Source organism: Schistocerca piceifrons, chromosome 3 (assembly GCF_021461385.2).
Source record: "Schistocerca piceifrons isolate TAMUIC-IGC-003096 chromosome 3, iqSchPice1.1, whole genome shotgun sequence".
NCBI classification, from domain to species: domain Eukaryota; kingdom Metazoa; phylum Arthropoda; class Insecta; order Orthoptera; family Acrididae; genus Schistocerca; species Schistocerca piceifrons.
In genome coordinates this window covers 312,390,668-312,406,319 of record NC_060140.1, presented here as the reverse complement: position 1 = coordinate 312,406,319, position 15,652 = coordinate 312,390,668, and the positions used below count along the sequence as shown (strand labels likewise).

The 15,652-nt window shown below is 37.0% G+C and overlaps 2 protein-coding genes across 2 annotated transcripts in view; both read left to right on the top strand.

Annotated features, from left to right (window-relative positions):
• The window catches only part of LOC124788001 (uncharacterized oxidoreductase MSMEG_2408/MSMEI_2347-like), a 38,096-nt gene extending 36,755 nt beyond the window's left edge, over positions 1-1,341 (top strand). Inside the window, exon 6 of the mRNA XM_047255043.1 lies at positions 1,199-1,341. Coding sequence (XP_047110999.1) covers positions 1,199-1,341 — 143 coding nt within the window. The remainder of the gene's footprint in view (positions 1-1,198) is intronic.
• Positions 1,342-1,393: 52 nt separating this feature from the next.
• Positions 1,394-8,197, top strand: LOC124788000 (tRNA-specific adenosine deaminase 1). Its single transcript, XM_047255042.1, has 2 exons — positions 1,394-2,739; positions 5,084-8,197. The coding sequence occupies exons 1-2, from the start codon at positions 1,394-1,396 to the stop codon at positions 5,364-5,366; spliced, it is 1,629 nt and encodes a 542-aa protein (XP_047110998.1). The 3' UTR covers positions 5,367-8,197.
• Positions 8,198-15,652: the final 7,455 nt, after the last annotated feature.

The following is a 15,652-nucleotide window of genomic DNA, read 5'->3' as shown; positions in this document are numbered from 1 at the left end:
ATATTTTGAAAAAAAAAAAAAAAAAAAAGCCTTTTATCTTGATTACCATTTAGTTATATTGGGGAAACTCCTTTGAATGCACAGTATTTTTTTGTGATAGATTTCCATGATTCCTCTTACAGATTGTTCACATACCCTGGTTTGTGCTTAATTATAAAGCACCAACTTGATTATCTGTAATCTCTGTCACCTCCTCAGCAGCACATCCATTTGTTGTCCTGAAGCTGAAACTCTTAATAATTGATGATGTCTGCTCAAGAAAAATGTACAGGATATTACAATTTAGATTGCACTTTTTCACACATTTTATTAGCCTCAAAGTTGTGCTGTTTAAACTGCGACGAGTTTTCCTCATCCTTGAAATTACTGTCGCTTGCTGTCAGGTCAGTACCACACAGTTCAGTCAAAATATCCATTAATTTGTGTTACAGAAATCACTTGAAGTTTTTAGACATCAGTGTTACTGATTTTTCATTAGTAAAAGTGCATGCACTTCACGAATGAACTGTGCAAACATGTAACATGAGCAAATATCACTATCATAGGTATTACATACTTGACAGTTTGCTCACGACTGGGTGCAGACTGACTAACTTTGAGTGACATCTGACTATTTAAAAACTGATGTATTAACGTAGAGTTGTTTTGGATATTATACAGTCATTAAAAATGACTATGTAAAACTTTGCTGTTTAGGATGTGGTATAAGTAATGACAGTTTTTTTGTTTGTTTACAAAACATTTGGTAAGCAAGGAATCACTTTATGAATTTACAGTGGTAATTATGTACTTAAGAGTACAGGTGCAGTATTGAAAATTATTTCACATAATGATAAATTATTCAAAATATCAATTATATAATTAGTGAGGGATGACCCTTGATTTGGAAAAAAATAGAGCAACAAAAGTGCAGTGTCAAAGTTCATAATATAACAAGCCCAAAGGCAAAATCAGCCATAAAAGTCATCACACATGGAATAGTTCCAACTTGCTGTGTCACACAGTGATGCTGAAATTTACTTGTTACATATGTCAGATGTAGATATTTTCCTTAACTTTTGTTTTGTAATCATGAAAGTCCACCAGTCCACAGAGTTTATATTTAAAAAAAAATTGCTAATTTTTGTACATTGTCTTTAAATATAACACCAGCAGCAAAGACTGAGTTTTAATTATTTTTTTTCTTCTTTTTTTCCAGCTGTGATTCCAAAATCTGTGAACCCAGATCGCATTGCATCTAATATAGCTCTAAACTTTGAGCTTCTACCAAAAGATATGGAGTTATTGAACAGTTTAAAAACTGTGAAAAAGTTTGCATGGGATCCTGAAATAGTTGCTTAATATTTTTGCACTACACCAAACTGGAAACATTTGTTTTTCATGTTCTTTAATTATGGCTGCTACATTTGATCAAGGTTTCTGCAACAAAATTGCAGAACTTTGTTATAGTAAATATGACACTCTTCCGAAGAATGGAAAACCAAATGATAGACAGTGGACTCTACTTGCAGCAATTGTCAAAGTAAATGGTTGGGGTATAGATCCAGTGTTTGAAGTGATTTCAGCTGGAACTGGATCAAAATGTGTGGGGCAGTCAAAAATGTCTTCTACAAGACTGAATGACTGCCATGCAGAAGTGATGGCGCGACGAGGATTTCTTCGTTACTTATATTATCAAGTCTTTCAACAGCTGCATACGGGTAAATCAGCCCTCTTTAGTGGCACTGATTATGAAGGTCGCTGCATCATGAAAAATGATATTACATTCCATTTTTTCACCAGCCATGTTCCTTGTGGTGATGCTTCAATATTTCCAAAATTTGATGATTATTCAGATGGCACATGCACCCTACCAATTAATATTTCATTTTCACATGCATTAAAGGAAGTATCCAAGATGCAGGATGCCAATGCAAATAAACATTTATCTAAAAATACAGTAAGCAAAGAAGCAGAAACTATATTCCAGACTAATGATGGAGTTGAGTCTGATGTGAGTCAAGCCAGTTGCTCCCATAACCATTTACCAACCGGGAAAGGACCATTTGTTAAGCAGTTAAATACTGATTCAGAAGTTCAACTGCCAAGAACAGTAAGGCTCCAAGAAATTACAGGTGAAGAGTGTAAAACAGCAGTCCACTGTGGAAATGAAGTAAAATTTACAGTGATCGAGCCAAGTGAGCTCCATTCTGTGTCACCCCACACTCATACAAATTCAACTGATGAAAACTATAAGTGCTCTGGACTGAAACGTGCATCTGAGCACGAAGAAAATCTTAGCCCATTGTCAAAAAAACCAGCTTTCTCCGATGTTTACAGAACAGGTTCAAAGTGCCTCCCAGGGGAAAAATTACAAGATCCTAAACTTCCTGGAGCAAACTATCATGTAACAGGAGTACTTCGAGGGAAACCAGGTCGCGGAGAGCGCAGTCTATCATTATCCTGTAGTGATAAATTAGCAAGGTGGGCAGCAGTGGGTTTGCAGGGTGCTTTATTGTCTTTGCTTTTGCATGCACCTGTTTACTATAAGACACTCAACATAGGTGGCAGCAGTCCATACTCATATGATGCACTTCATCGAGCAGTTGTGGGAAGAACAACTGGCGTAGTTGGCCTAAAACCACCATATGGACTGTCATCACCTATATTTCTACATTCTACATTGCCTTTCTCAGATGCCCGTCAACCAGGAAAATTGCCTTGTGCTGAAAGCATAGTGTGGAGTGCAGTACCTGATAGGTGAGAACATCCATCAAGTATTTAACTTCTGTTTCTATTAATAATTCTAATGACGTCTTCCTTATCTTAAAAAATTGTTTTCATGTATTATGAATGTGAGAACATTGAAAAAAGAAAAACCGTTATTTGGAAACATGGGTATCCTGTTTTTAGTCAATGTTATGGTTGCACCCGTATTGTTTAAAGACTCACTGACATTTCCCATACAAAGAAGCAGTGCTTTCTTGTCACAGTTAGCTTTCCATATCAACCTACAATAATGTACATAATGTTACATTTTGTCTTGGAATGAATAGAGTTGTCTGAAGGGAACCAGATTGCAATCCTTGGCATAAAAAATGTAACAGATGCAAATTTTGCTACTAAATGCCTAAATACCATGGCTCTTGGTTTATTACCAAGTGGGAAATTCTATGCATGTCAGTAGGTGCATTTATACTCTCGTACTGCTATAATGAAATTGATCCACTTCATTTGCATAAATACAAGACACCACAATACACATATATTTAAGTTAGATACCACAAAAGGTCTGTCCAAAGAGCTCACAGACAAAGACTTGGTCTCAATTTCATTTTCTACATCAACTTTTGCAGCTAATTGATCCCACAACAATATAAAATAGTTGTTCAGTTACAGCAAATCTAGTATGCATGGCTGTCATGTTGTCTATTTCCACAGATAAGTCTGCATTTATACAGTGAAAATTTATTGAATGTTATGCATTCCGTCCTACTAATACTACTATTAAGGAAATTCCAGGATGAAAACTCTTAAAATGAAGAAAGGCAGCCACTCACCTCTAGCAGATTGATGTACATTGTGTAACACATCTAAAGCATGACTTTTTTAGTTAGCACTTTCTCCTAGTGTAAGTACACACTCTTGTTCATAGCCATGGGTGAGTGCACTTGTGCATGTGTGTGCATGCTTAAACTAGAAACAAACATTCCATGGCAGTTGTCTAACATAATTTTTGTAGAGGTATATGTAGTTTTAACAATGTGGAAGCCAACAGTAGGAATGAAGGTAAAATATACAACTTTTGTGTTCCTCCAAGTTACTACCTCAAGAGCATGTTTTCTTTTCAAACCTTACAAATATTTTGATGATACTTCACACACTGGTTTACATTGTAACAATTTTACTTCGAGAGAGAATAACCTGATATGTATAAAACATTGAGTTATTCTTAGTGGTTGTATGTAAACTAATTGTTCTCACAGAAATTTGAATACAGTAATTTTTATTTCAATTCAGTTTCCAGTAGATAATTATTTAATACCTGTTTAAGGAAACAAGAAAATGAAATCAAAATTAAATTATCTATGTGGTAAAGAAATGAGCAAAACTGTTTCTGAAAAATTTATTTAAAACAAGACCTTTAGACTATGGATGGTAAAGTAGCCCTTGCTTTGTATGTATGATGAAGAATGACAGTATGTTACTCATTATCTGTGGTATGAACCTTTCAGATATAGGTATGGTACCTATGCGTAATATTTGTTTTCTTTGTGTTAGCCTAATGTAGTTACTTCCTTCTCTACCTCTGCTCTGTCTTTACATACACTGAGAATATTTGAACAATTACATATTTCAGCTTTGAAATTTTTTAGGATATGAATCACCATATTAACAAGACTGTGCATTGCAGACTGTACCTCCTGTAATATTTACTTTGCGTATGACATGACATTATTAAAATAAAACTTTAAGCAGCCATTCACTGTAGAAGCACAACAAGTGTGCAAATACTTAGGTGTTTATTTTTGGTCACTGTGGTCAACTTCTAGTGTGACCTTTAAAAAATAGTGTTATGGCATGAAGGCAAATAGACGATGGTTGCATGGACCTAAATTACTGTGACAGTATCAACAAACAGAGAACAACTTACTAAGTGTCATTGTAAACAGGTGCTTTCTTTTTTCTGTGCAAGTAGTTTTTGGGGGCATTTATTAATTTGTTATATCAGTTTCAATGTCTCCACTGTCCATATCTTGCCCCGACTTCCAGAAGTGGCTTCATCATATATATTTCATTTTCAACATGATTGCTTTTAGGGCAGGATCCAAAGAGGGTCCACAAATTTTGTAACATACATAAATCTAGTTGCTTCTTTGGACTTACAGTTGTGGAATCATAGAGATTTACAGTGGCAACTGTAATTGAATCATAGGGACATTCGCTTTAGTAGCAAATAGTTAAATTGAAGTAGGAACAAATGGGGTAAGTCTAAATTAGTTTAGTAAGATATTATTAAGACAAGTGTAGTAATAAAGTAGTATATGATGTCTCATTATTGTATAAATATTTTTAAAATTCCCTTTTTGTTTTATCTACATAGGCCTCTGGAAGTTGCAGTAAATGGAATTAAAAAGGGTACAACAAAGAAATCAGAAAAACTGCATTCTACTTGCTGCTTGATGATATGTAAGAAAGAACTGTTATGCCAGTTTATGCATTGCACGCATGTTATAAATGGTGTTGACATTTCCAACATGACTTACGCACAAATCAAAGGAATGGCAGAACATTACAGAGCAGCATGGAACATTGTACAGAAAACATGTTTTCCTGCATGGCCTAGGAAACCTACAGAGCTGTCATCATTCACCGCTGGAGAATAAAATTGTGTTACTGAGTACTACAATTGAATAACCTGTTTTCCCTCTGTGTTCTGTAGGTATGACTAACTACTTTAGACCCTGGTCGGCATTAACTGTATAATGACTGAATATGAGGATGTTGTTGTGATCTTCAGTCCAAAGACTGGTTTGCTGCAGCTCTCCATGTTAGTCTTCCTGTGCAAGGCTTTTCATTTCTGAGTAACTTCTGCAACCTACATCCACTGTGATCCTGCCTATATCTCTATCTGCAATTTTTACCTCCCCAGCACTTCCCTATGTTACCAAACTCGCTATTCTTTGATGTTTCAGAATTTGTCCTATGAATCAATCCCTTCTTTTAGTCAAGTTGTGCTATATATTTCTTTTCTTTCCAGTTTGATTCAGTATCTCCTCTTTAGTTTATTTAACGTACCCATCTGATCTTCAGCATTCTTCTATAGCACCAAGTATTTATTCTCTTTGTGTGACCTGCTTATCGTCGATGTTTTACTGCTCTACAAGTCTACACTTCAGAAAATATTTCCTAACACTTGTATTTATATTAGATGTACACAAATCCCTATTTTTGATAAATGCTTTTCATGCTGTCGTCGATTTGCATCCTATATTTTCTGTACTTTGACCATCACTTAATTTACTACCCAAGTAGCTAAACTCTTCTACTGGTTTTAGTATCTCATTTCCTAATGTAATTCCCTCAACATTACCTTATTAAATTTAACTACATTGCATTACTTGTGTTAATGCCCTCTTTTCATGACACTATCCATTATGTTCCACTGCTCTTTCAAGTCCTGTGCTGCCCCTGACAGAATTACAGTGTCATCAGCAAACCTCGAATTTTTTATCTCTTCTCCCTAACCTGTCATTCCATTTCCAAAATTTTCCCTGATTATCTGTACTGCTTGCTCACTGTACAAGTTGAAAAACTTTGAGGGTAGGCTACAACACTGTCTCATACCTTTCTCAACTACTGCTCCCCTTCTATACCCTGTGACTAATCTGGTTCCTACACAAGTTGTAAATAACCATCACTTCCTTTATTTTACACCTGCAGCTTTGAAAAAATTGAGTGTAGGTCAGTCAACATTGTCAAAAGCTTCCTCTAAAGCTACAAGTGCAGGTTTGCCTGTCTTCCAAGATGAGACATAGACTCAGTACTGCCTCACATGTTCCTACATTCCTCAAGATCTGCTTCCATTACCTGGCCTTGATGTTACTGTAGTTAGCCTCCTGTGGCCATTGTCAGAAGCACACGGCAAATTTACTGTAAACAAGTACAGTGATGACTAAGGGAAACACATCGCATTTTGAATGACTGACAGTTGTTCGTATACCATCATATGGTTCAGCATCTCCTCGTGAAATAGTACGATAAAAACTCTCACCAAGCCGACTGAAGTGCCCCCACTCCCAGGTGCAATAATATTATGGTTGACTAATACCACTTTTTCCTTCTTCTGTAAATAATTGTCAATATTTTGCATCCATGACTTATTAATCTGATGGTACAGCTGTGAGCACCTGCCTTCTTTGAAATTAATACATTCTTCCTAAAGACTGAGGGTATTTCCCCTGTCTCATGAATCTTGCACACCAGATGAAATCATTTTGTCATGGATCTCAGTAATTCTGAGGGGATGCCCTCACTCCAGGGTCCATCTTTCAGTGCCCTGTCGAATTCTTTTCACAGTATCACATCTCTGATCTCATCTTCAGCTAGTTCCTCTTCTCTTTCTCTGACCTTGTCCTCAAGTTTTTCTCTTATATAGACAGTATGTATATTCCTTCCACCTTCCCCTTATTTGCTTAGTACTGACTTGCATCGAACTTGATATTCATACAGCTGCTTCTTTTCTCTCATAAAATTTCTTTAATTTCTTGATAGGCAGCATCTGTCTTTCCACTAGTTGTGCACTTTTGTTCTCTAGCCTTCACTGTTTAGCCTCTCTGCATCTTCTGTTAATTTTTCATTTTTATATTTTCTCTTTTTATCAGTTAAATCCAATATGTCCTGTATTATCCAAGGATTCCTACTACGCCTTGTCCTTTTACCTGTGGTCCTCTGTGCCTTCAGTATTTCATTTCTCAAAGCTACCCATTCATCATCTGTTGTATTCCTTTCCCCCCTCCCTCTGAAACTTTCCACAACATCTGGTTCTTTCAACTTATCCAGGTCCCATCTTGAATTCCCTCTTTTTGTAATTTTTTCAGTTTTACTCTGTAGTGTATAACCAACAAATGATGGTCAGAGCCCACATCTCGCCCTGGAAATGTTTAAAATCTAGTTTCAATATCTCTGTACTACTGCTGTGTAACTTGAGGATATTTGACTAGATTCACTCAAGAATGAATTGAGCTTCCCAGATCATAAGAAAATGAAAATTGTCTCAGTTTTTATTTAAACTTCTGGCAGGCTCTAAGAAACTAGTTCGTTTAGTTAATACTTTCCTGCAGTAGGCTCCTTATAATGTTATACTGAATCGCACTTTAGTCATTGTGATTTTATCCCTTTCTTTGTTTGTCCACGAGTTGTAGCAGTAATTAAGAGAGAGAACTTTTAAGTGGGATGAGTGTGGTTCAGATAACCAGCCATTTAGCTTATCAGGGTTTTTGTTGTTGTAATAAACTCTTCGGAACTACACTAGTATGGATCTGATTTCCTTCCTGGATCCAGTGTTCATAGGATGTTAACGATCTTCCATTGTTAGATGTAAACTTTTATTTCTCATAGTCTGATAGTAGGTAATTTAATGTCACGACTGCTATATAACTTAATCTTTGGCATCTGTGTATCTTGTGAACACACATAATAAATATATTATTTCTCATTTGATTGATTATTGCAAACATTGTACAATACCATCCTTGATCTTTAATATGATCTGATAAAATCATGCGAAACCAGGTACAAAAAACTGCCATTATCTAAATTTGCAAAGTACTGGCATTTCTCTTAACACAAGGCATGCAATATTAATAAAATACTGTGAAGTTTTTAAAATGGCTCAAATAATGTACAGAGAAATATAAATAGATATCGAGTTTATTATGGGTGATGATTCCACTCCTTCAACTGTAGAAATGATGAAAGGTACAAAGAAGTAATTCTGATTGGATATTGACAAAATTATTTAATTTGATAGACAAAAATCTACTCACCAAGTTTTGGCAGAACTCAAAAGACTGTTGTAATTTCAGAGCCATTGGATCCTTCTTGATGTAGAAGGGTTGAAGGTGAAGGGAGAAGGATGAAGGAAAGGGACTGGAGAGGTCTAGGAAAAGGGGTAGATTTCGGGAAAGTCACCCAGAACTGCAGGTCAGGAGAGACCTACCACACGGAATGAGAAGGAAAGACTGATTGTTGGGGACTGTATTGGACAAGATGCAAAAACCTGAGAGCTTAAAGCTGGAAGACAGGTAATGAGCAAGACAGAGATTACTGCTAAAACATTGTGCGTGAGTTAATAAGAGTGAAAAACTGAATGCGTTGTATGTAACAGAGGTGGGAGGGGACCAGTGAAAAATAGATGGGAAAGACATTGAAAGATGTAGAAAATGAAAACAGAGTGAAGCAAATAGTAGTTACAGTGAAGACATGCTGGGACAGAAGAAATTAACATAAATGAAGGCCAGGAGGGTGGCGAGAACCAAGGATAGGTTGTACTGAAGAATGAAATTACAGAACTGCACCTGTTGTTGTTCGTCAACTTCGAAGAGCTTGCAGTAGCTGAATTTTGTATGGTTTCATGAGTAAACATTGACGCAACACACACCAGATGGACATTTGGGGGCATGTTGAGCTGCATGGCAAATGGATTTATGTGAACTCCTTGTGAAAGTATGGCGAATGCATTCAACATCTGTGTCAGACACTCGGGGATGGTCCAGTGACTTGCCTTTACACAAACTACCTGTTCCTCGGATTTGTTCATGCCATTGTCTAATGCTCTGAGCTGTAGGAGGATCCCCACCATACCTAGTATGAAAGTCACACTGAACATTTATTACTGACATGTACTGCGCAAAACATAGTACACAAAATGCTTTCTGTTGCCCCGACATCTTTTTTACTAAAACTGGATTGGGTGCACACTGCTGCTACCTAGCAGGAACCATGTAAAACTCAAGAGTTTGCTCATTCCAACAGTACATTGTTCACACACATATCTCAAATAACTTAATAGTTATGATATTTTTAAATAGGATGATTCTTTTTTATACACCCTGTATATTAATGGTACACTATGGAACCACTAGCAGATGGCAATATACTGTTTTGCTGTAATACAGCCAAACTTTAACAAGCCTGAAAGCAGACCTGAAAAATCTGTGCCAAAAGACTGATAATGTACAACTTTATTAATGAAAAGAAAGTAGTACAAATTAACAGTGAAGACATAGCACCATTTCCAGTTTTGTATTTACAACTGTTGAAAACAGTGATCAGTAAAAGTAATAAACAAGGTTCAAATGGCCCTGAATACTTTTGATAAACTAAAAAGCACTTTCAAAACCAAGAGTTTGATGTCAGAAATGTCTAATGGCTGATGACTGGTACTAACTGCAAAAAATGTAGCACGCTGTATACAGTACGACCAACAAGAACTACACCTCACAAATACCACATAGACTGTTCCATATCCAACATGCTGTGCTGCATCAGTTTTGCCACCAGGCCATTAAATGTGTATCCACTTTTACTTGGTTTACAGTATTACAATAAGCAACTACCAAGTGCTCTGCAAATAGAGGATACTTCATACCAATATTAGTCAGTTCTTGTCTTATTCATTTTAGTTAACATGATTTAACAAGTTGTTGAGCCTATAATGTAGTAGCAACCCTGTTTAATTTTTAGCTATATCCACAGATGTGTCCAGCAGATGCCAGCACAATTCCTAATAACAACACAATTAATTCTCTAATGGTCAAGTAGTTTATGTTGCAAGTACAAAATCCTCATTTGCTAAGTCCTACAGTTATTAATAGTTGTGATGAATGAGATTTTCACTCTGCAATGGAGTGTGTGCTGATATGAAACTTCCTGACAGATTAAAACTGTGTGCCGGACCGAGGCTCGAACTCTGGACCTTTGTCTTTCGCGGGCAAGTGCTCTACCATCTGAGCTATCCACAACTCACTACCCTTCCCCACAGCTTCAATTCTGTCATTACCTCATTTTCTACCTTCCAAACTTCACAGAAGCTGTTCTGCAAACCTTGTAGAACTAGCACTCCTGGAAGAAAGGATATTGGCGGACACAGGGCTTAGCCACTGCCTGGGGGATGTTTCCAGAATGAGATTTCCACTCTGTAGCAGTTATGATGTGCTTCTTGCTAATACATGACTGTGCTAACCAAAGGATGTTGCACTGGCCTGTGATTGATTTTATTCTTCTGAATAGCTGAAAATGACCTGGCTCACTTGGCCTTTATTTTAATTTCTATTTTTGCAAACAGTCAAAATCACTCATGACCGTCATAAAAATGAGCATTTCTTTTAAGAAAAATTAGTATTTCATACTCTTGAGTGCTCTTAAATCCCCTTTAGTATTCAGCAATACCCTAATTTGAAATAAAGTACTCTGGTCTCATTTATTTCTTTACTGAAAACTGAGAACTTCCCAAAACATTCATAAATTGAAATTCATAAACAACATTCTGAAATCATGTAGAATACATTGGAGTATTTTAGAAACCACGAAAACAACCTTTAACATTCAAGAGTACTTGTAAAAGCTCTAAGCAAGATATTCTGGTGACAACCACACTGTGATGCAGCCACCTGGAACACTCGTGTCTCCACAACTGCTATAGTGCACAACAGGGGAACCAAAGGTACCACCAGATACAAATAGTAGTGATTGGCAGCTAGTGGGTTTGGAGCTGTCGTAAACTTCTCTCACAAACATCGTTGTTGTTGCTGTTGTGGTCTTCAGTCCAGAGACAGGTTTGATGCAGCTCTCCAAGCTACTCTATCCTGTGCAAGCACAAACATTAATATATAAGTTTTGTAATATGTTAGCAGATCCTTTGCAACTCCCATTTCCTGTGATCCACTGCTTCCTTCGTACTGCTGCTGTATCTGCTGTCATCCATCACATCACCCAGGACCTGAAATCTCTCCCACACTTACCTCCTTTCCCCTTTCCACATAACCCTCCATGGCTGTTATTATAAGCCCCTCCCATCTTAGTATACAGCCAATCAGTTTCTTTTCCTTCCTTTTTAGAATTAGTAATAGTGTTTTACCCTCTCTCTCTTTTCAGCTCCTCTTTATTTTTCACTCTATCCATCTAACTCACTACTCCATCCTCCACCATGTCCACATTGTGAAAGCCTCCAGCCTTGCTCAATCTTTCTTCTTCAATGTCCACATTTCAGCACCACACATGAGGACAGTCCATACAAAACATTATATTAGTCTCTTTCTTCAAATTCTTTGTACACACACACACACACACACACACACACACACACACACACTGCTGAACAGAGGTTTGGAATATTATTGTAGAATTTAATCTACGACACTAGAGGTATAATTGACCTAGGGACTTCATGCGTTATCTAGTTAGAACCCATAAAGAGGACAGTGTTTTCTACTAGCATGCTTTGTGACTGTTTCTCAGCCAGGTAAGCATACTGCTGCTGCAGTAGCACACCACAAGCAGTCCAGTATCAAGAACAGCTTCATTCAGTTTGTGTTCAGCACCACACTAACATGCCACATAGAGGCATACAACACTTTGATAGAGTCAGGATAGTGGCTTTACTTTCAGCAGGTTATACACAGCAAGATGTTGCCGATCGGTTACACATCGCTCAAGTGGTGTGTCTAAGGTGTGGAGAAAGTACAGGGAGGGAGGAAATATAAATGACAGACCACACAGTGATTGTCCTCGTATGACAATAGCAAAGCGGGATCATTTCCTCCAACTGTCACCTCGCAAGACACCAAACATCAACTGTCAGAAATATTGGAAATGACTTCTCCTGAGCAACAGGGATTCGTATTTGAGACCAAACAGTGAGTAAAAGATTGCACCAGAGTAGTCTTCATTACAGAAGACCAATGAGAAGTTTTGCACTGAACCAACAGGACTGAAACAATCGAAGGACCTTGTCTCTTACATATCAGCATTGGACCATTCCAGAATGGAGTAATGTTATGTTTGCTGATGAGACCAGGATTGGTTTGTGACCAGACACTAGATGTGTTAGGGTTTGGAGACGCGCTAGACGGCACCAGAAACTCTATCCATCAGGAAGTCCATACATTTGCAGTTGGAAGAGTAATGGTCTGGGAGCCAATCTATGGCAATTTGACAGGTCATAGATACCTAAAAGAGGTCGTACAAACGATTGTAAGCCCCTACAGACATGAAGTTGGTGACAATTTCATCCTAGTCAATGACAATGCAAGACTGCACTGTACTGTAGCAGTGTCTCGGTATCTTCAATGTTGCAGCATCAGTCAAATGAACTGACCAGTACAGTCCCCAGACGAATTCAATTGAGTATGCACAGGACCTGTGGAAGGTGACCATTGCACAGCATCCGAACCCACCTGACAATCTTTGGGACCCAACTGAGGTGTGGGACAAACTTGATTGTCTCATCCTGAGCATCCCTTGCAGAGTGGAAGATACCATCTGTGTGTGGGGAGGACATACTCACTACTAAAAACAGATCATCATCATCAGAGAGAGAGAGAGAGAGAGAGAGAGAGAGATTGAGATTTTAAGTGTTCTTGCTTTCAAAATGTACACGCAGGAGACAGACTGTTTTGTTTTGTAATGATTTTTTTTAAAACTAATGATAATTGTTGTTTACAGAAGTTAATGTGTTTATTTTTTTAATAAGGTACTTTACAAACCTCAGTGGGTGTACCATAAGAAGCCATTGTAGTAAACTGTATGATATTCCAAACTTCTGTTGTAGTGTGTATATAATGCCTCTCACACCATTGCTATTCTGGTTTTGACTTCTCTGTTGCTTGTAGAGTGTTTCTATCCTCAATACTAGGTATTTAAAGTGTTTCACAATACCATTGTATTTGTTTGATTTAGTGAAAGAAAACTCTGCTTTGTCTTCACTTTGTTTTACACTTATTCTTTTACATTACTTGCTTATGAACTACATTTGTTATATTATTTGGTATGTGTGTTTTGTTTCCTGCACCCGAGCAAGCTCCTTACAACTGACCATAAGAAAAAGCACATTTCTTTTAAATTAATACCACAATACCTTCATGTTTGGCCTTGTGCCTTATTTAGTGTGATACAAAATGCTAATCTTACTGGCAATTGCACATTGTATTATTTTTTGCTTGCTTCGTTTATTTTGTTGGATAACTGTCGCACCCATTCTTGTTTCACCAGATAATCTTTGTGAATCTTAAATTTCACCACAAAAGAACTGGTGATTCCATTTTTAATCTAAACCATATGAAGTCATCCCTGGCAATTGCATTGAATTGATGGGAAAATTAACTCATGCATTTAACCATTAAATGTATTGATTAATGTATTCTTTCCTTGCCTGGAATGTTGTTTAGAATTTTAAATTCTACTACATTTCTTACTGCTAAAATGGCTCTTTAAAATAACCAACATATATTTATGTAACTTTGAACAATATTTGGGTAAATATTATCTACTATTTCATGTAGATTGTTGACAGAGTTACGTAAATCATTTGTCATTTCAATTTCACCAATTACACCATCAGAGATTTTCGACAAAATATGTCTCTTCTCCTTCATCGATATTTGTTCTCAGTTATACCTTCTTCACTTGAGGCTGAAGAAATGATTAACATTTGAAGTTCTGATTTCATCTGCAGGAGTTTATTTTGGAAAATCTCCAGAAACTGTAACTAATCCATTTACCATTAACTACTTTACACTGTTTTAAAAGTTGACCTCATACAGGTGCTCTAAATACATTAAAGACTGGAAATTGTTGTTCTGCAATATTTAATGGCTGTTTCTTGTATACTGTTTAGTTCAGTGGAAGTCAACATGGTCCCTACGGCCCACTCGTGGGCTTCCAGATTTCACAGTGGACAATAGATGGTAGGGGCTTCAAAAACATTTCCACTGGGTTTTCATAAAATTTTGACAAAGTATTTTGTGACTAATTACAACATTACAGAAAGGACAGGTGCTACTCACCTTATAGCAGAGATGCTGAGTCGCAGATAGGCACAACAGATTAAAACAAAGCTTTCAGCAAAGAAGCCATCAGAATTACACAGAGAGAGAGAGAGAGAGAGAGAGAGAGAGAGAGAGAGAGTTGGATCTGATTATAATTGAGGAAATAAATTCTCTTTCTCATCCTACTGGATACTTCATCTGAATCAGCAGAGTAGAAAATAATAGTATTGTCGATGCTATTGCTTGGACAATAAAATATTTAATTGTTTAATTGATGATTCATTTATCATTATGTTTTTATTTCTTGTTAGAAGTGGAATAAATGGGTGTTTATGTGAGTGGTGTGTGTGTGTGTGGGGGGGGGGGGGGGGGGCAGAGGGGATGTTTAATTCTGATTAATGCCTGTTTGGGCAAAAGCTGTGTTTGACAGTCTTTTTGTTGTGCCCATTTGCAACTCAGCATCTCTGCTATATCAAGGTGTATAAGTGGACAAGGGGAAAAAATCCTTGATCTTTCCCAGATTTCCTGATTAAAAATACACTTTTTCCATTGTAAGTGACAGTGAAACTTCTCAATCCTTTGAATGGGAAAGGTTTTATACACAGGTGCAGAACGTCCCACCACTTTTGGAAACACAACCCAGTATTAAAAAAAAAAAAAAAATTTGGGAAGATCTTTGACATGCAGCAACATGCACACTGCATTTTACAAATGTATAAACACGCAGTCCACCAAGCACAGCGCATTAGTTTCCGAAGCATAGAAATCGAGATAGCAATGCTTTTTTGCTAGCCAATGAGAGCTGATATTCAGAGTGTGATGTAGTCGGGCCCTTAGCAACATCACTGTTAAGTAACAGTTAACAGTTTACATTAGTATACACAGAGTCCAGCTACAAGAAAAGCTAAGCTTTCACATATAATATTGATCTTTTTCTTGCATGTGTTAACCTTGGAAATATATCAAATATAAATGTGCCAGTAAAATTTTAAATAATGATATGAGCGTCTGGTCTCATGGGTTCAAAATTTTGCTAACTGGCTGCTCCTCAAAGTATTAAGTTCTGAATGAGAGTCAAATGCTCTGTGATGTAAGAAATTCATCACACACGTAATGTACTTCAT

What these genes read in the sequence shown, in the direction of transcription:
- LOC124788000 (XM_047255042.1), top strand. Translation starts at nt 1,394, where the DNA reads ATGGCTGCTACATTTGATCAAGGTTTCTGCAACAAAATTGCAGAACTT. An exon ending in TGGAGTGCAGTACCTGATAG is followed by an intron (nt 2,740 to 5,083) that starts GTGAGAACATCC and finishes TTATCTACATAG; the next exon opens with GCCTCTGGAAGTTGCAGTAA.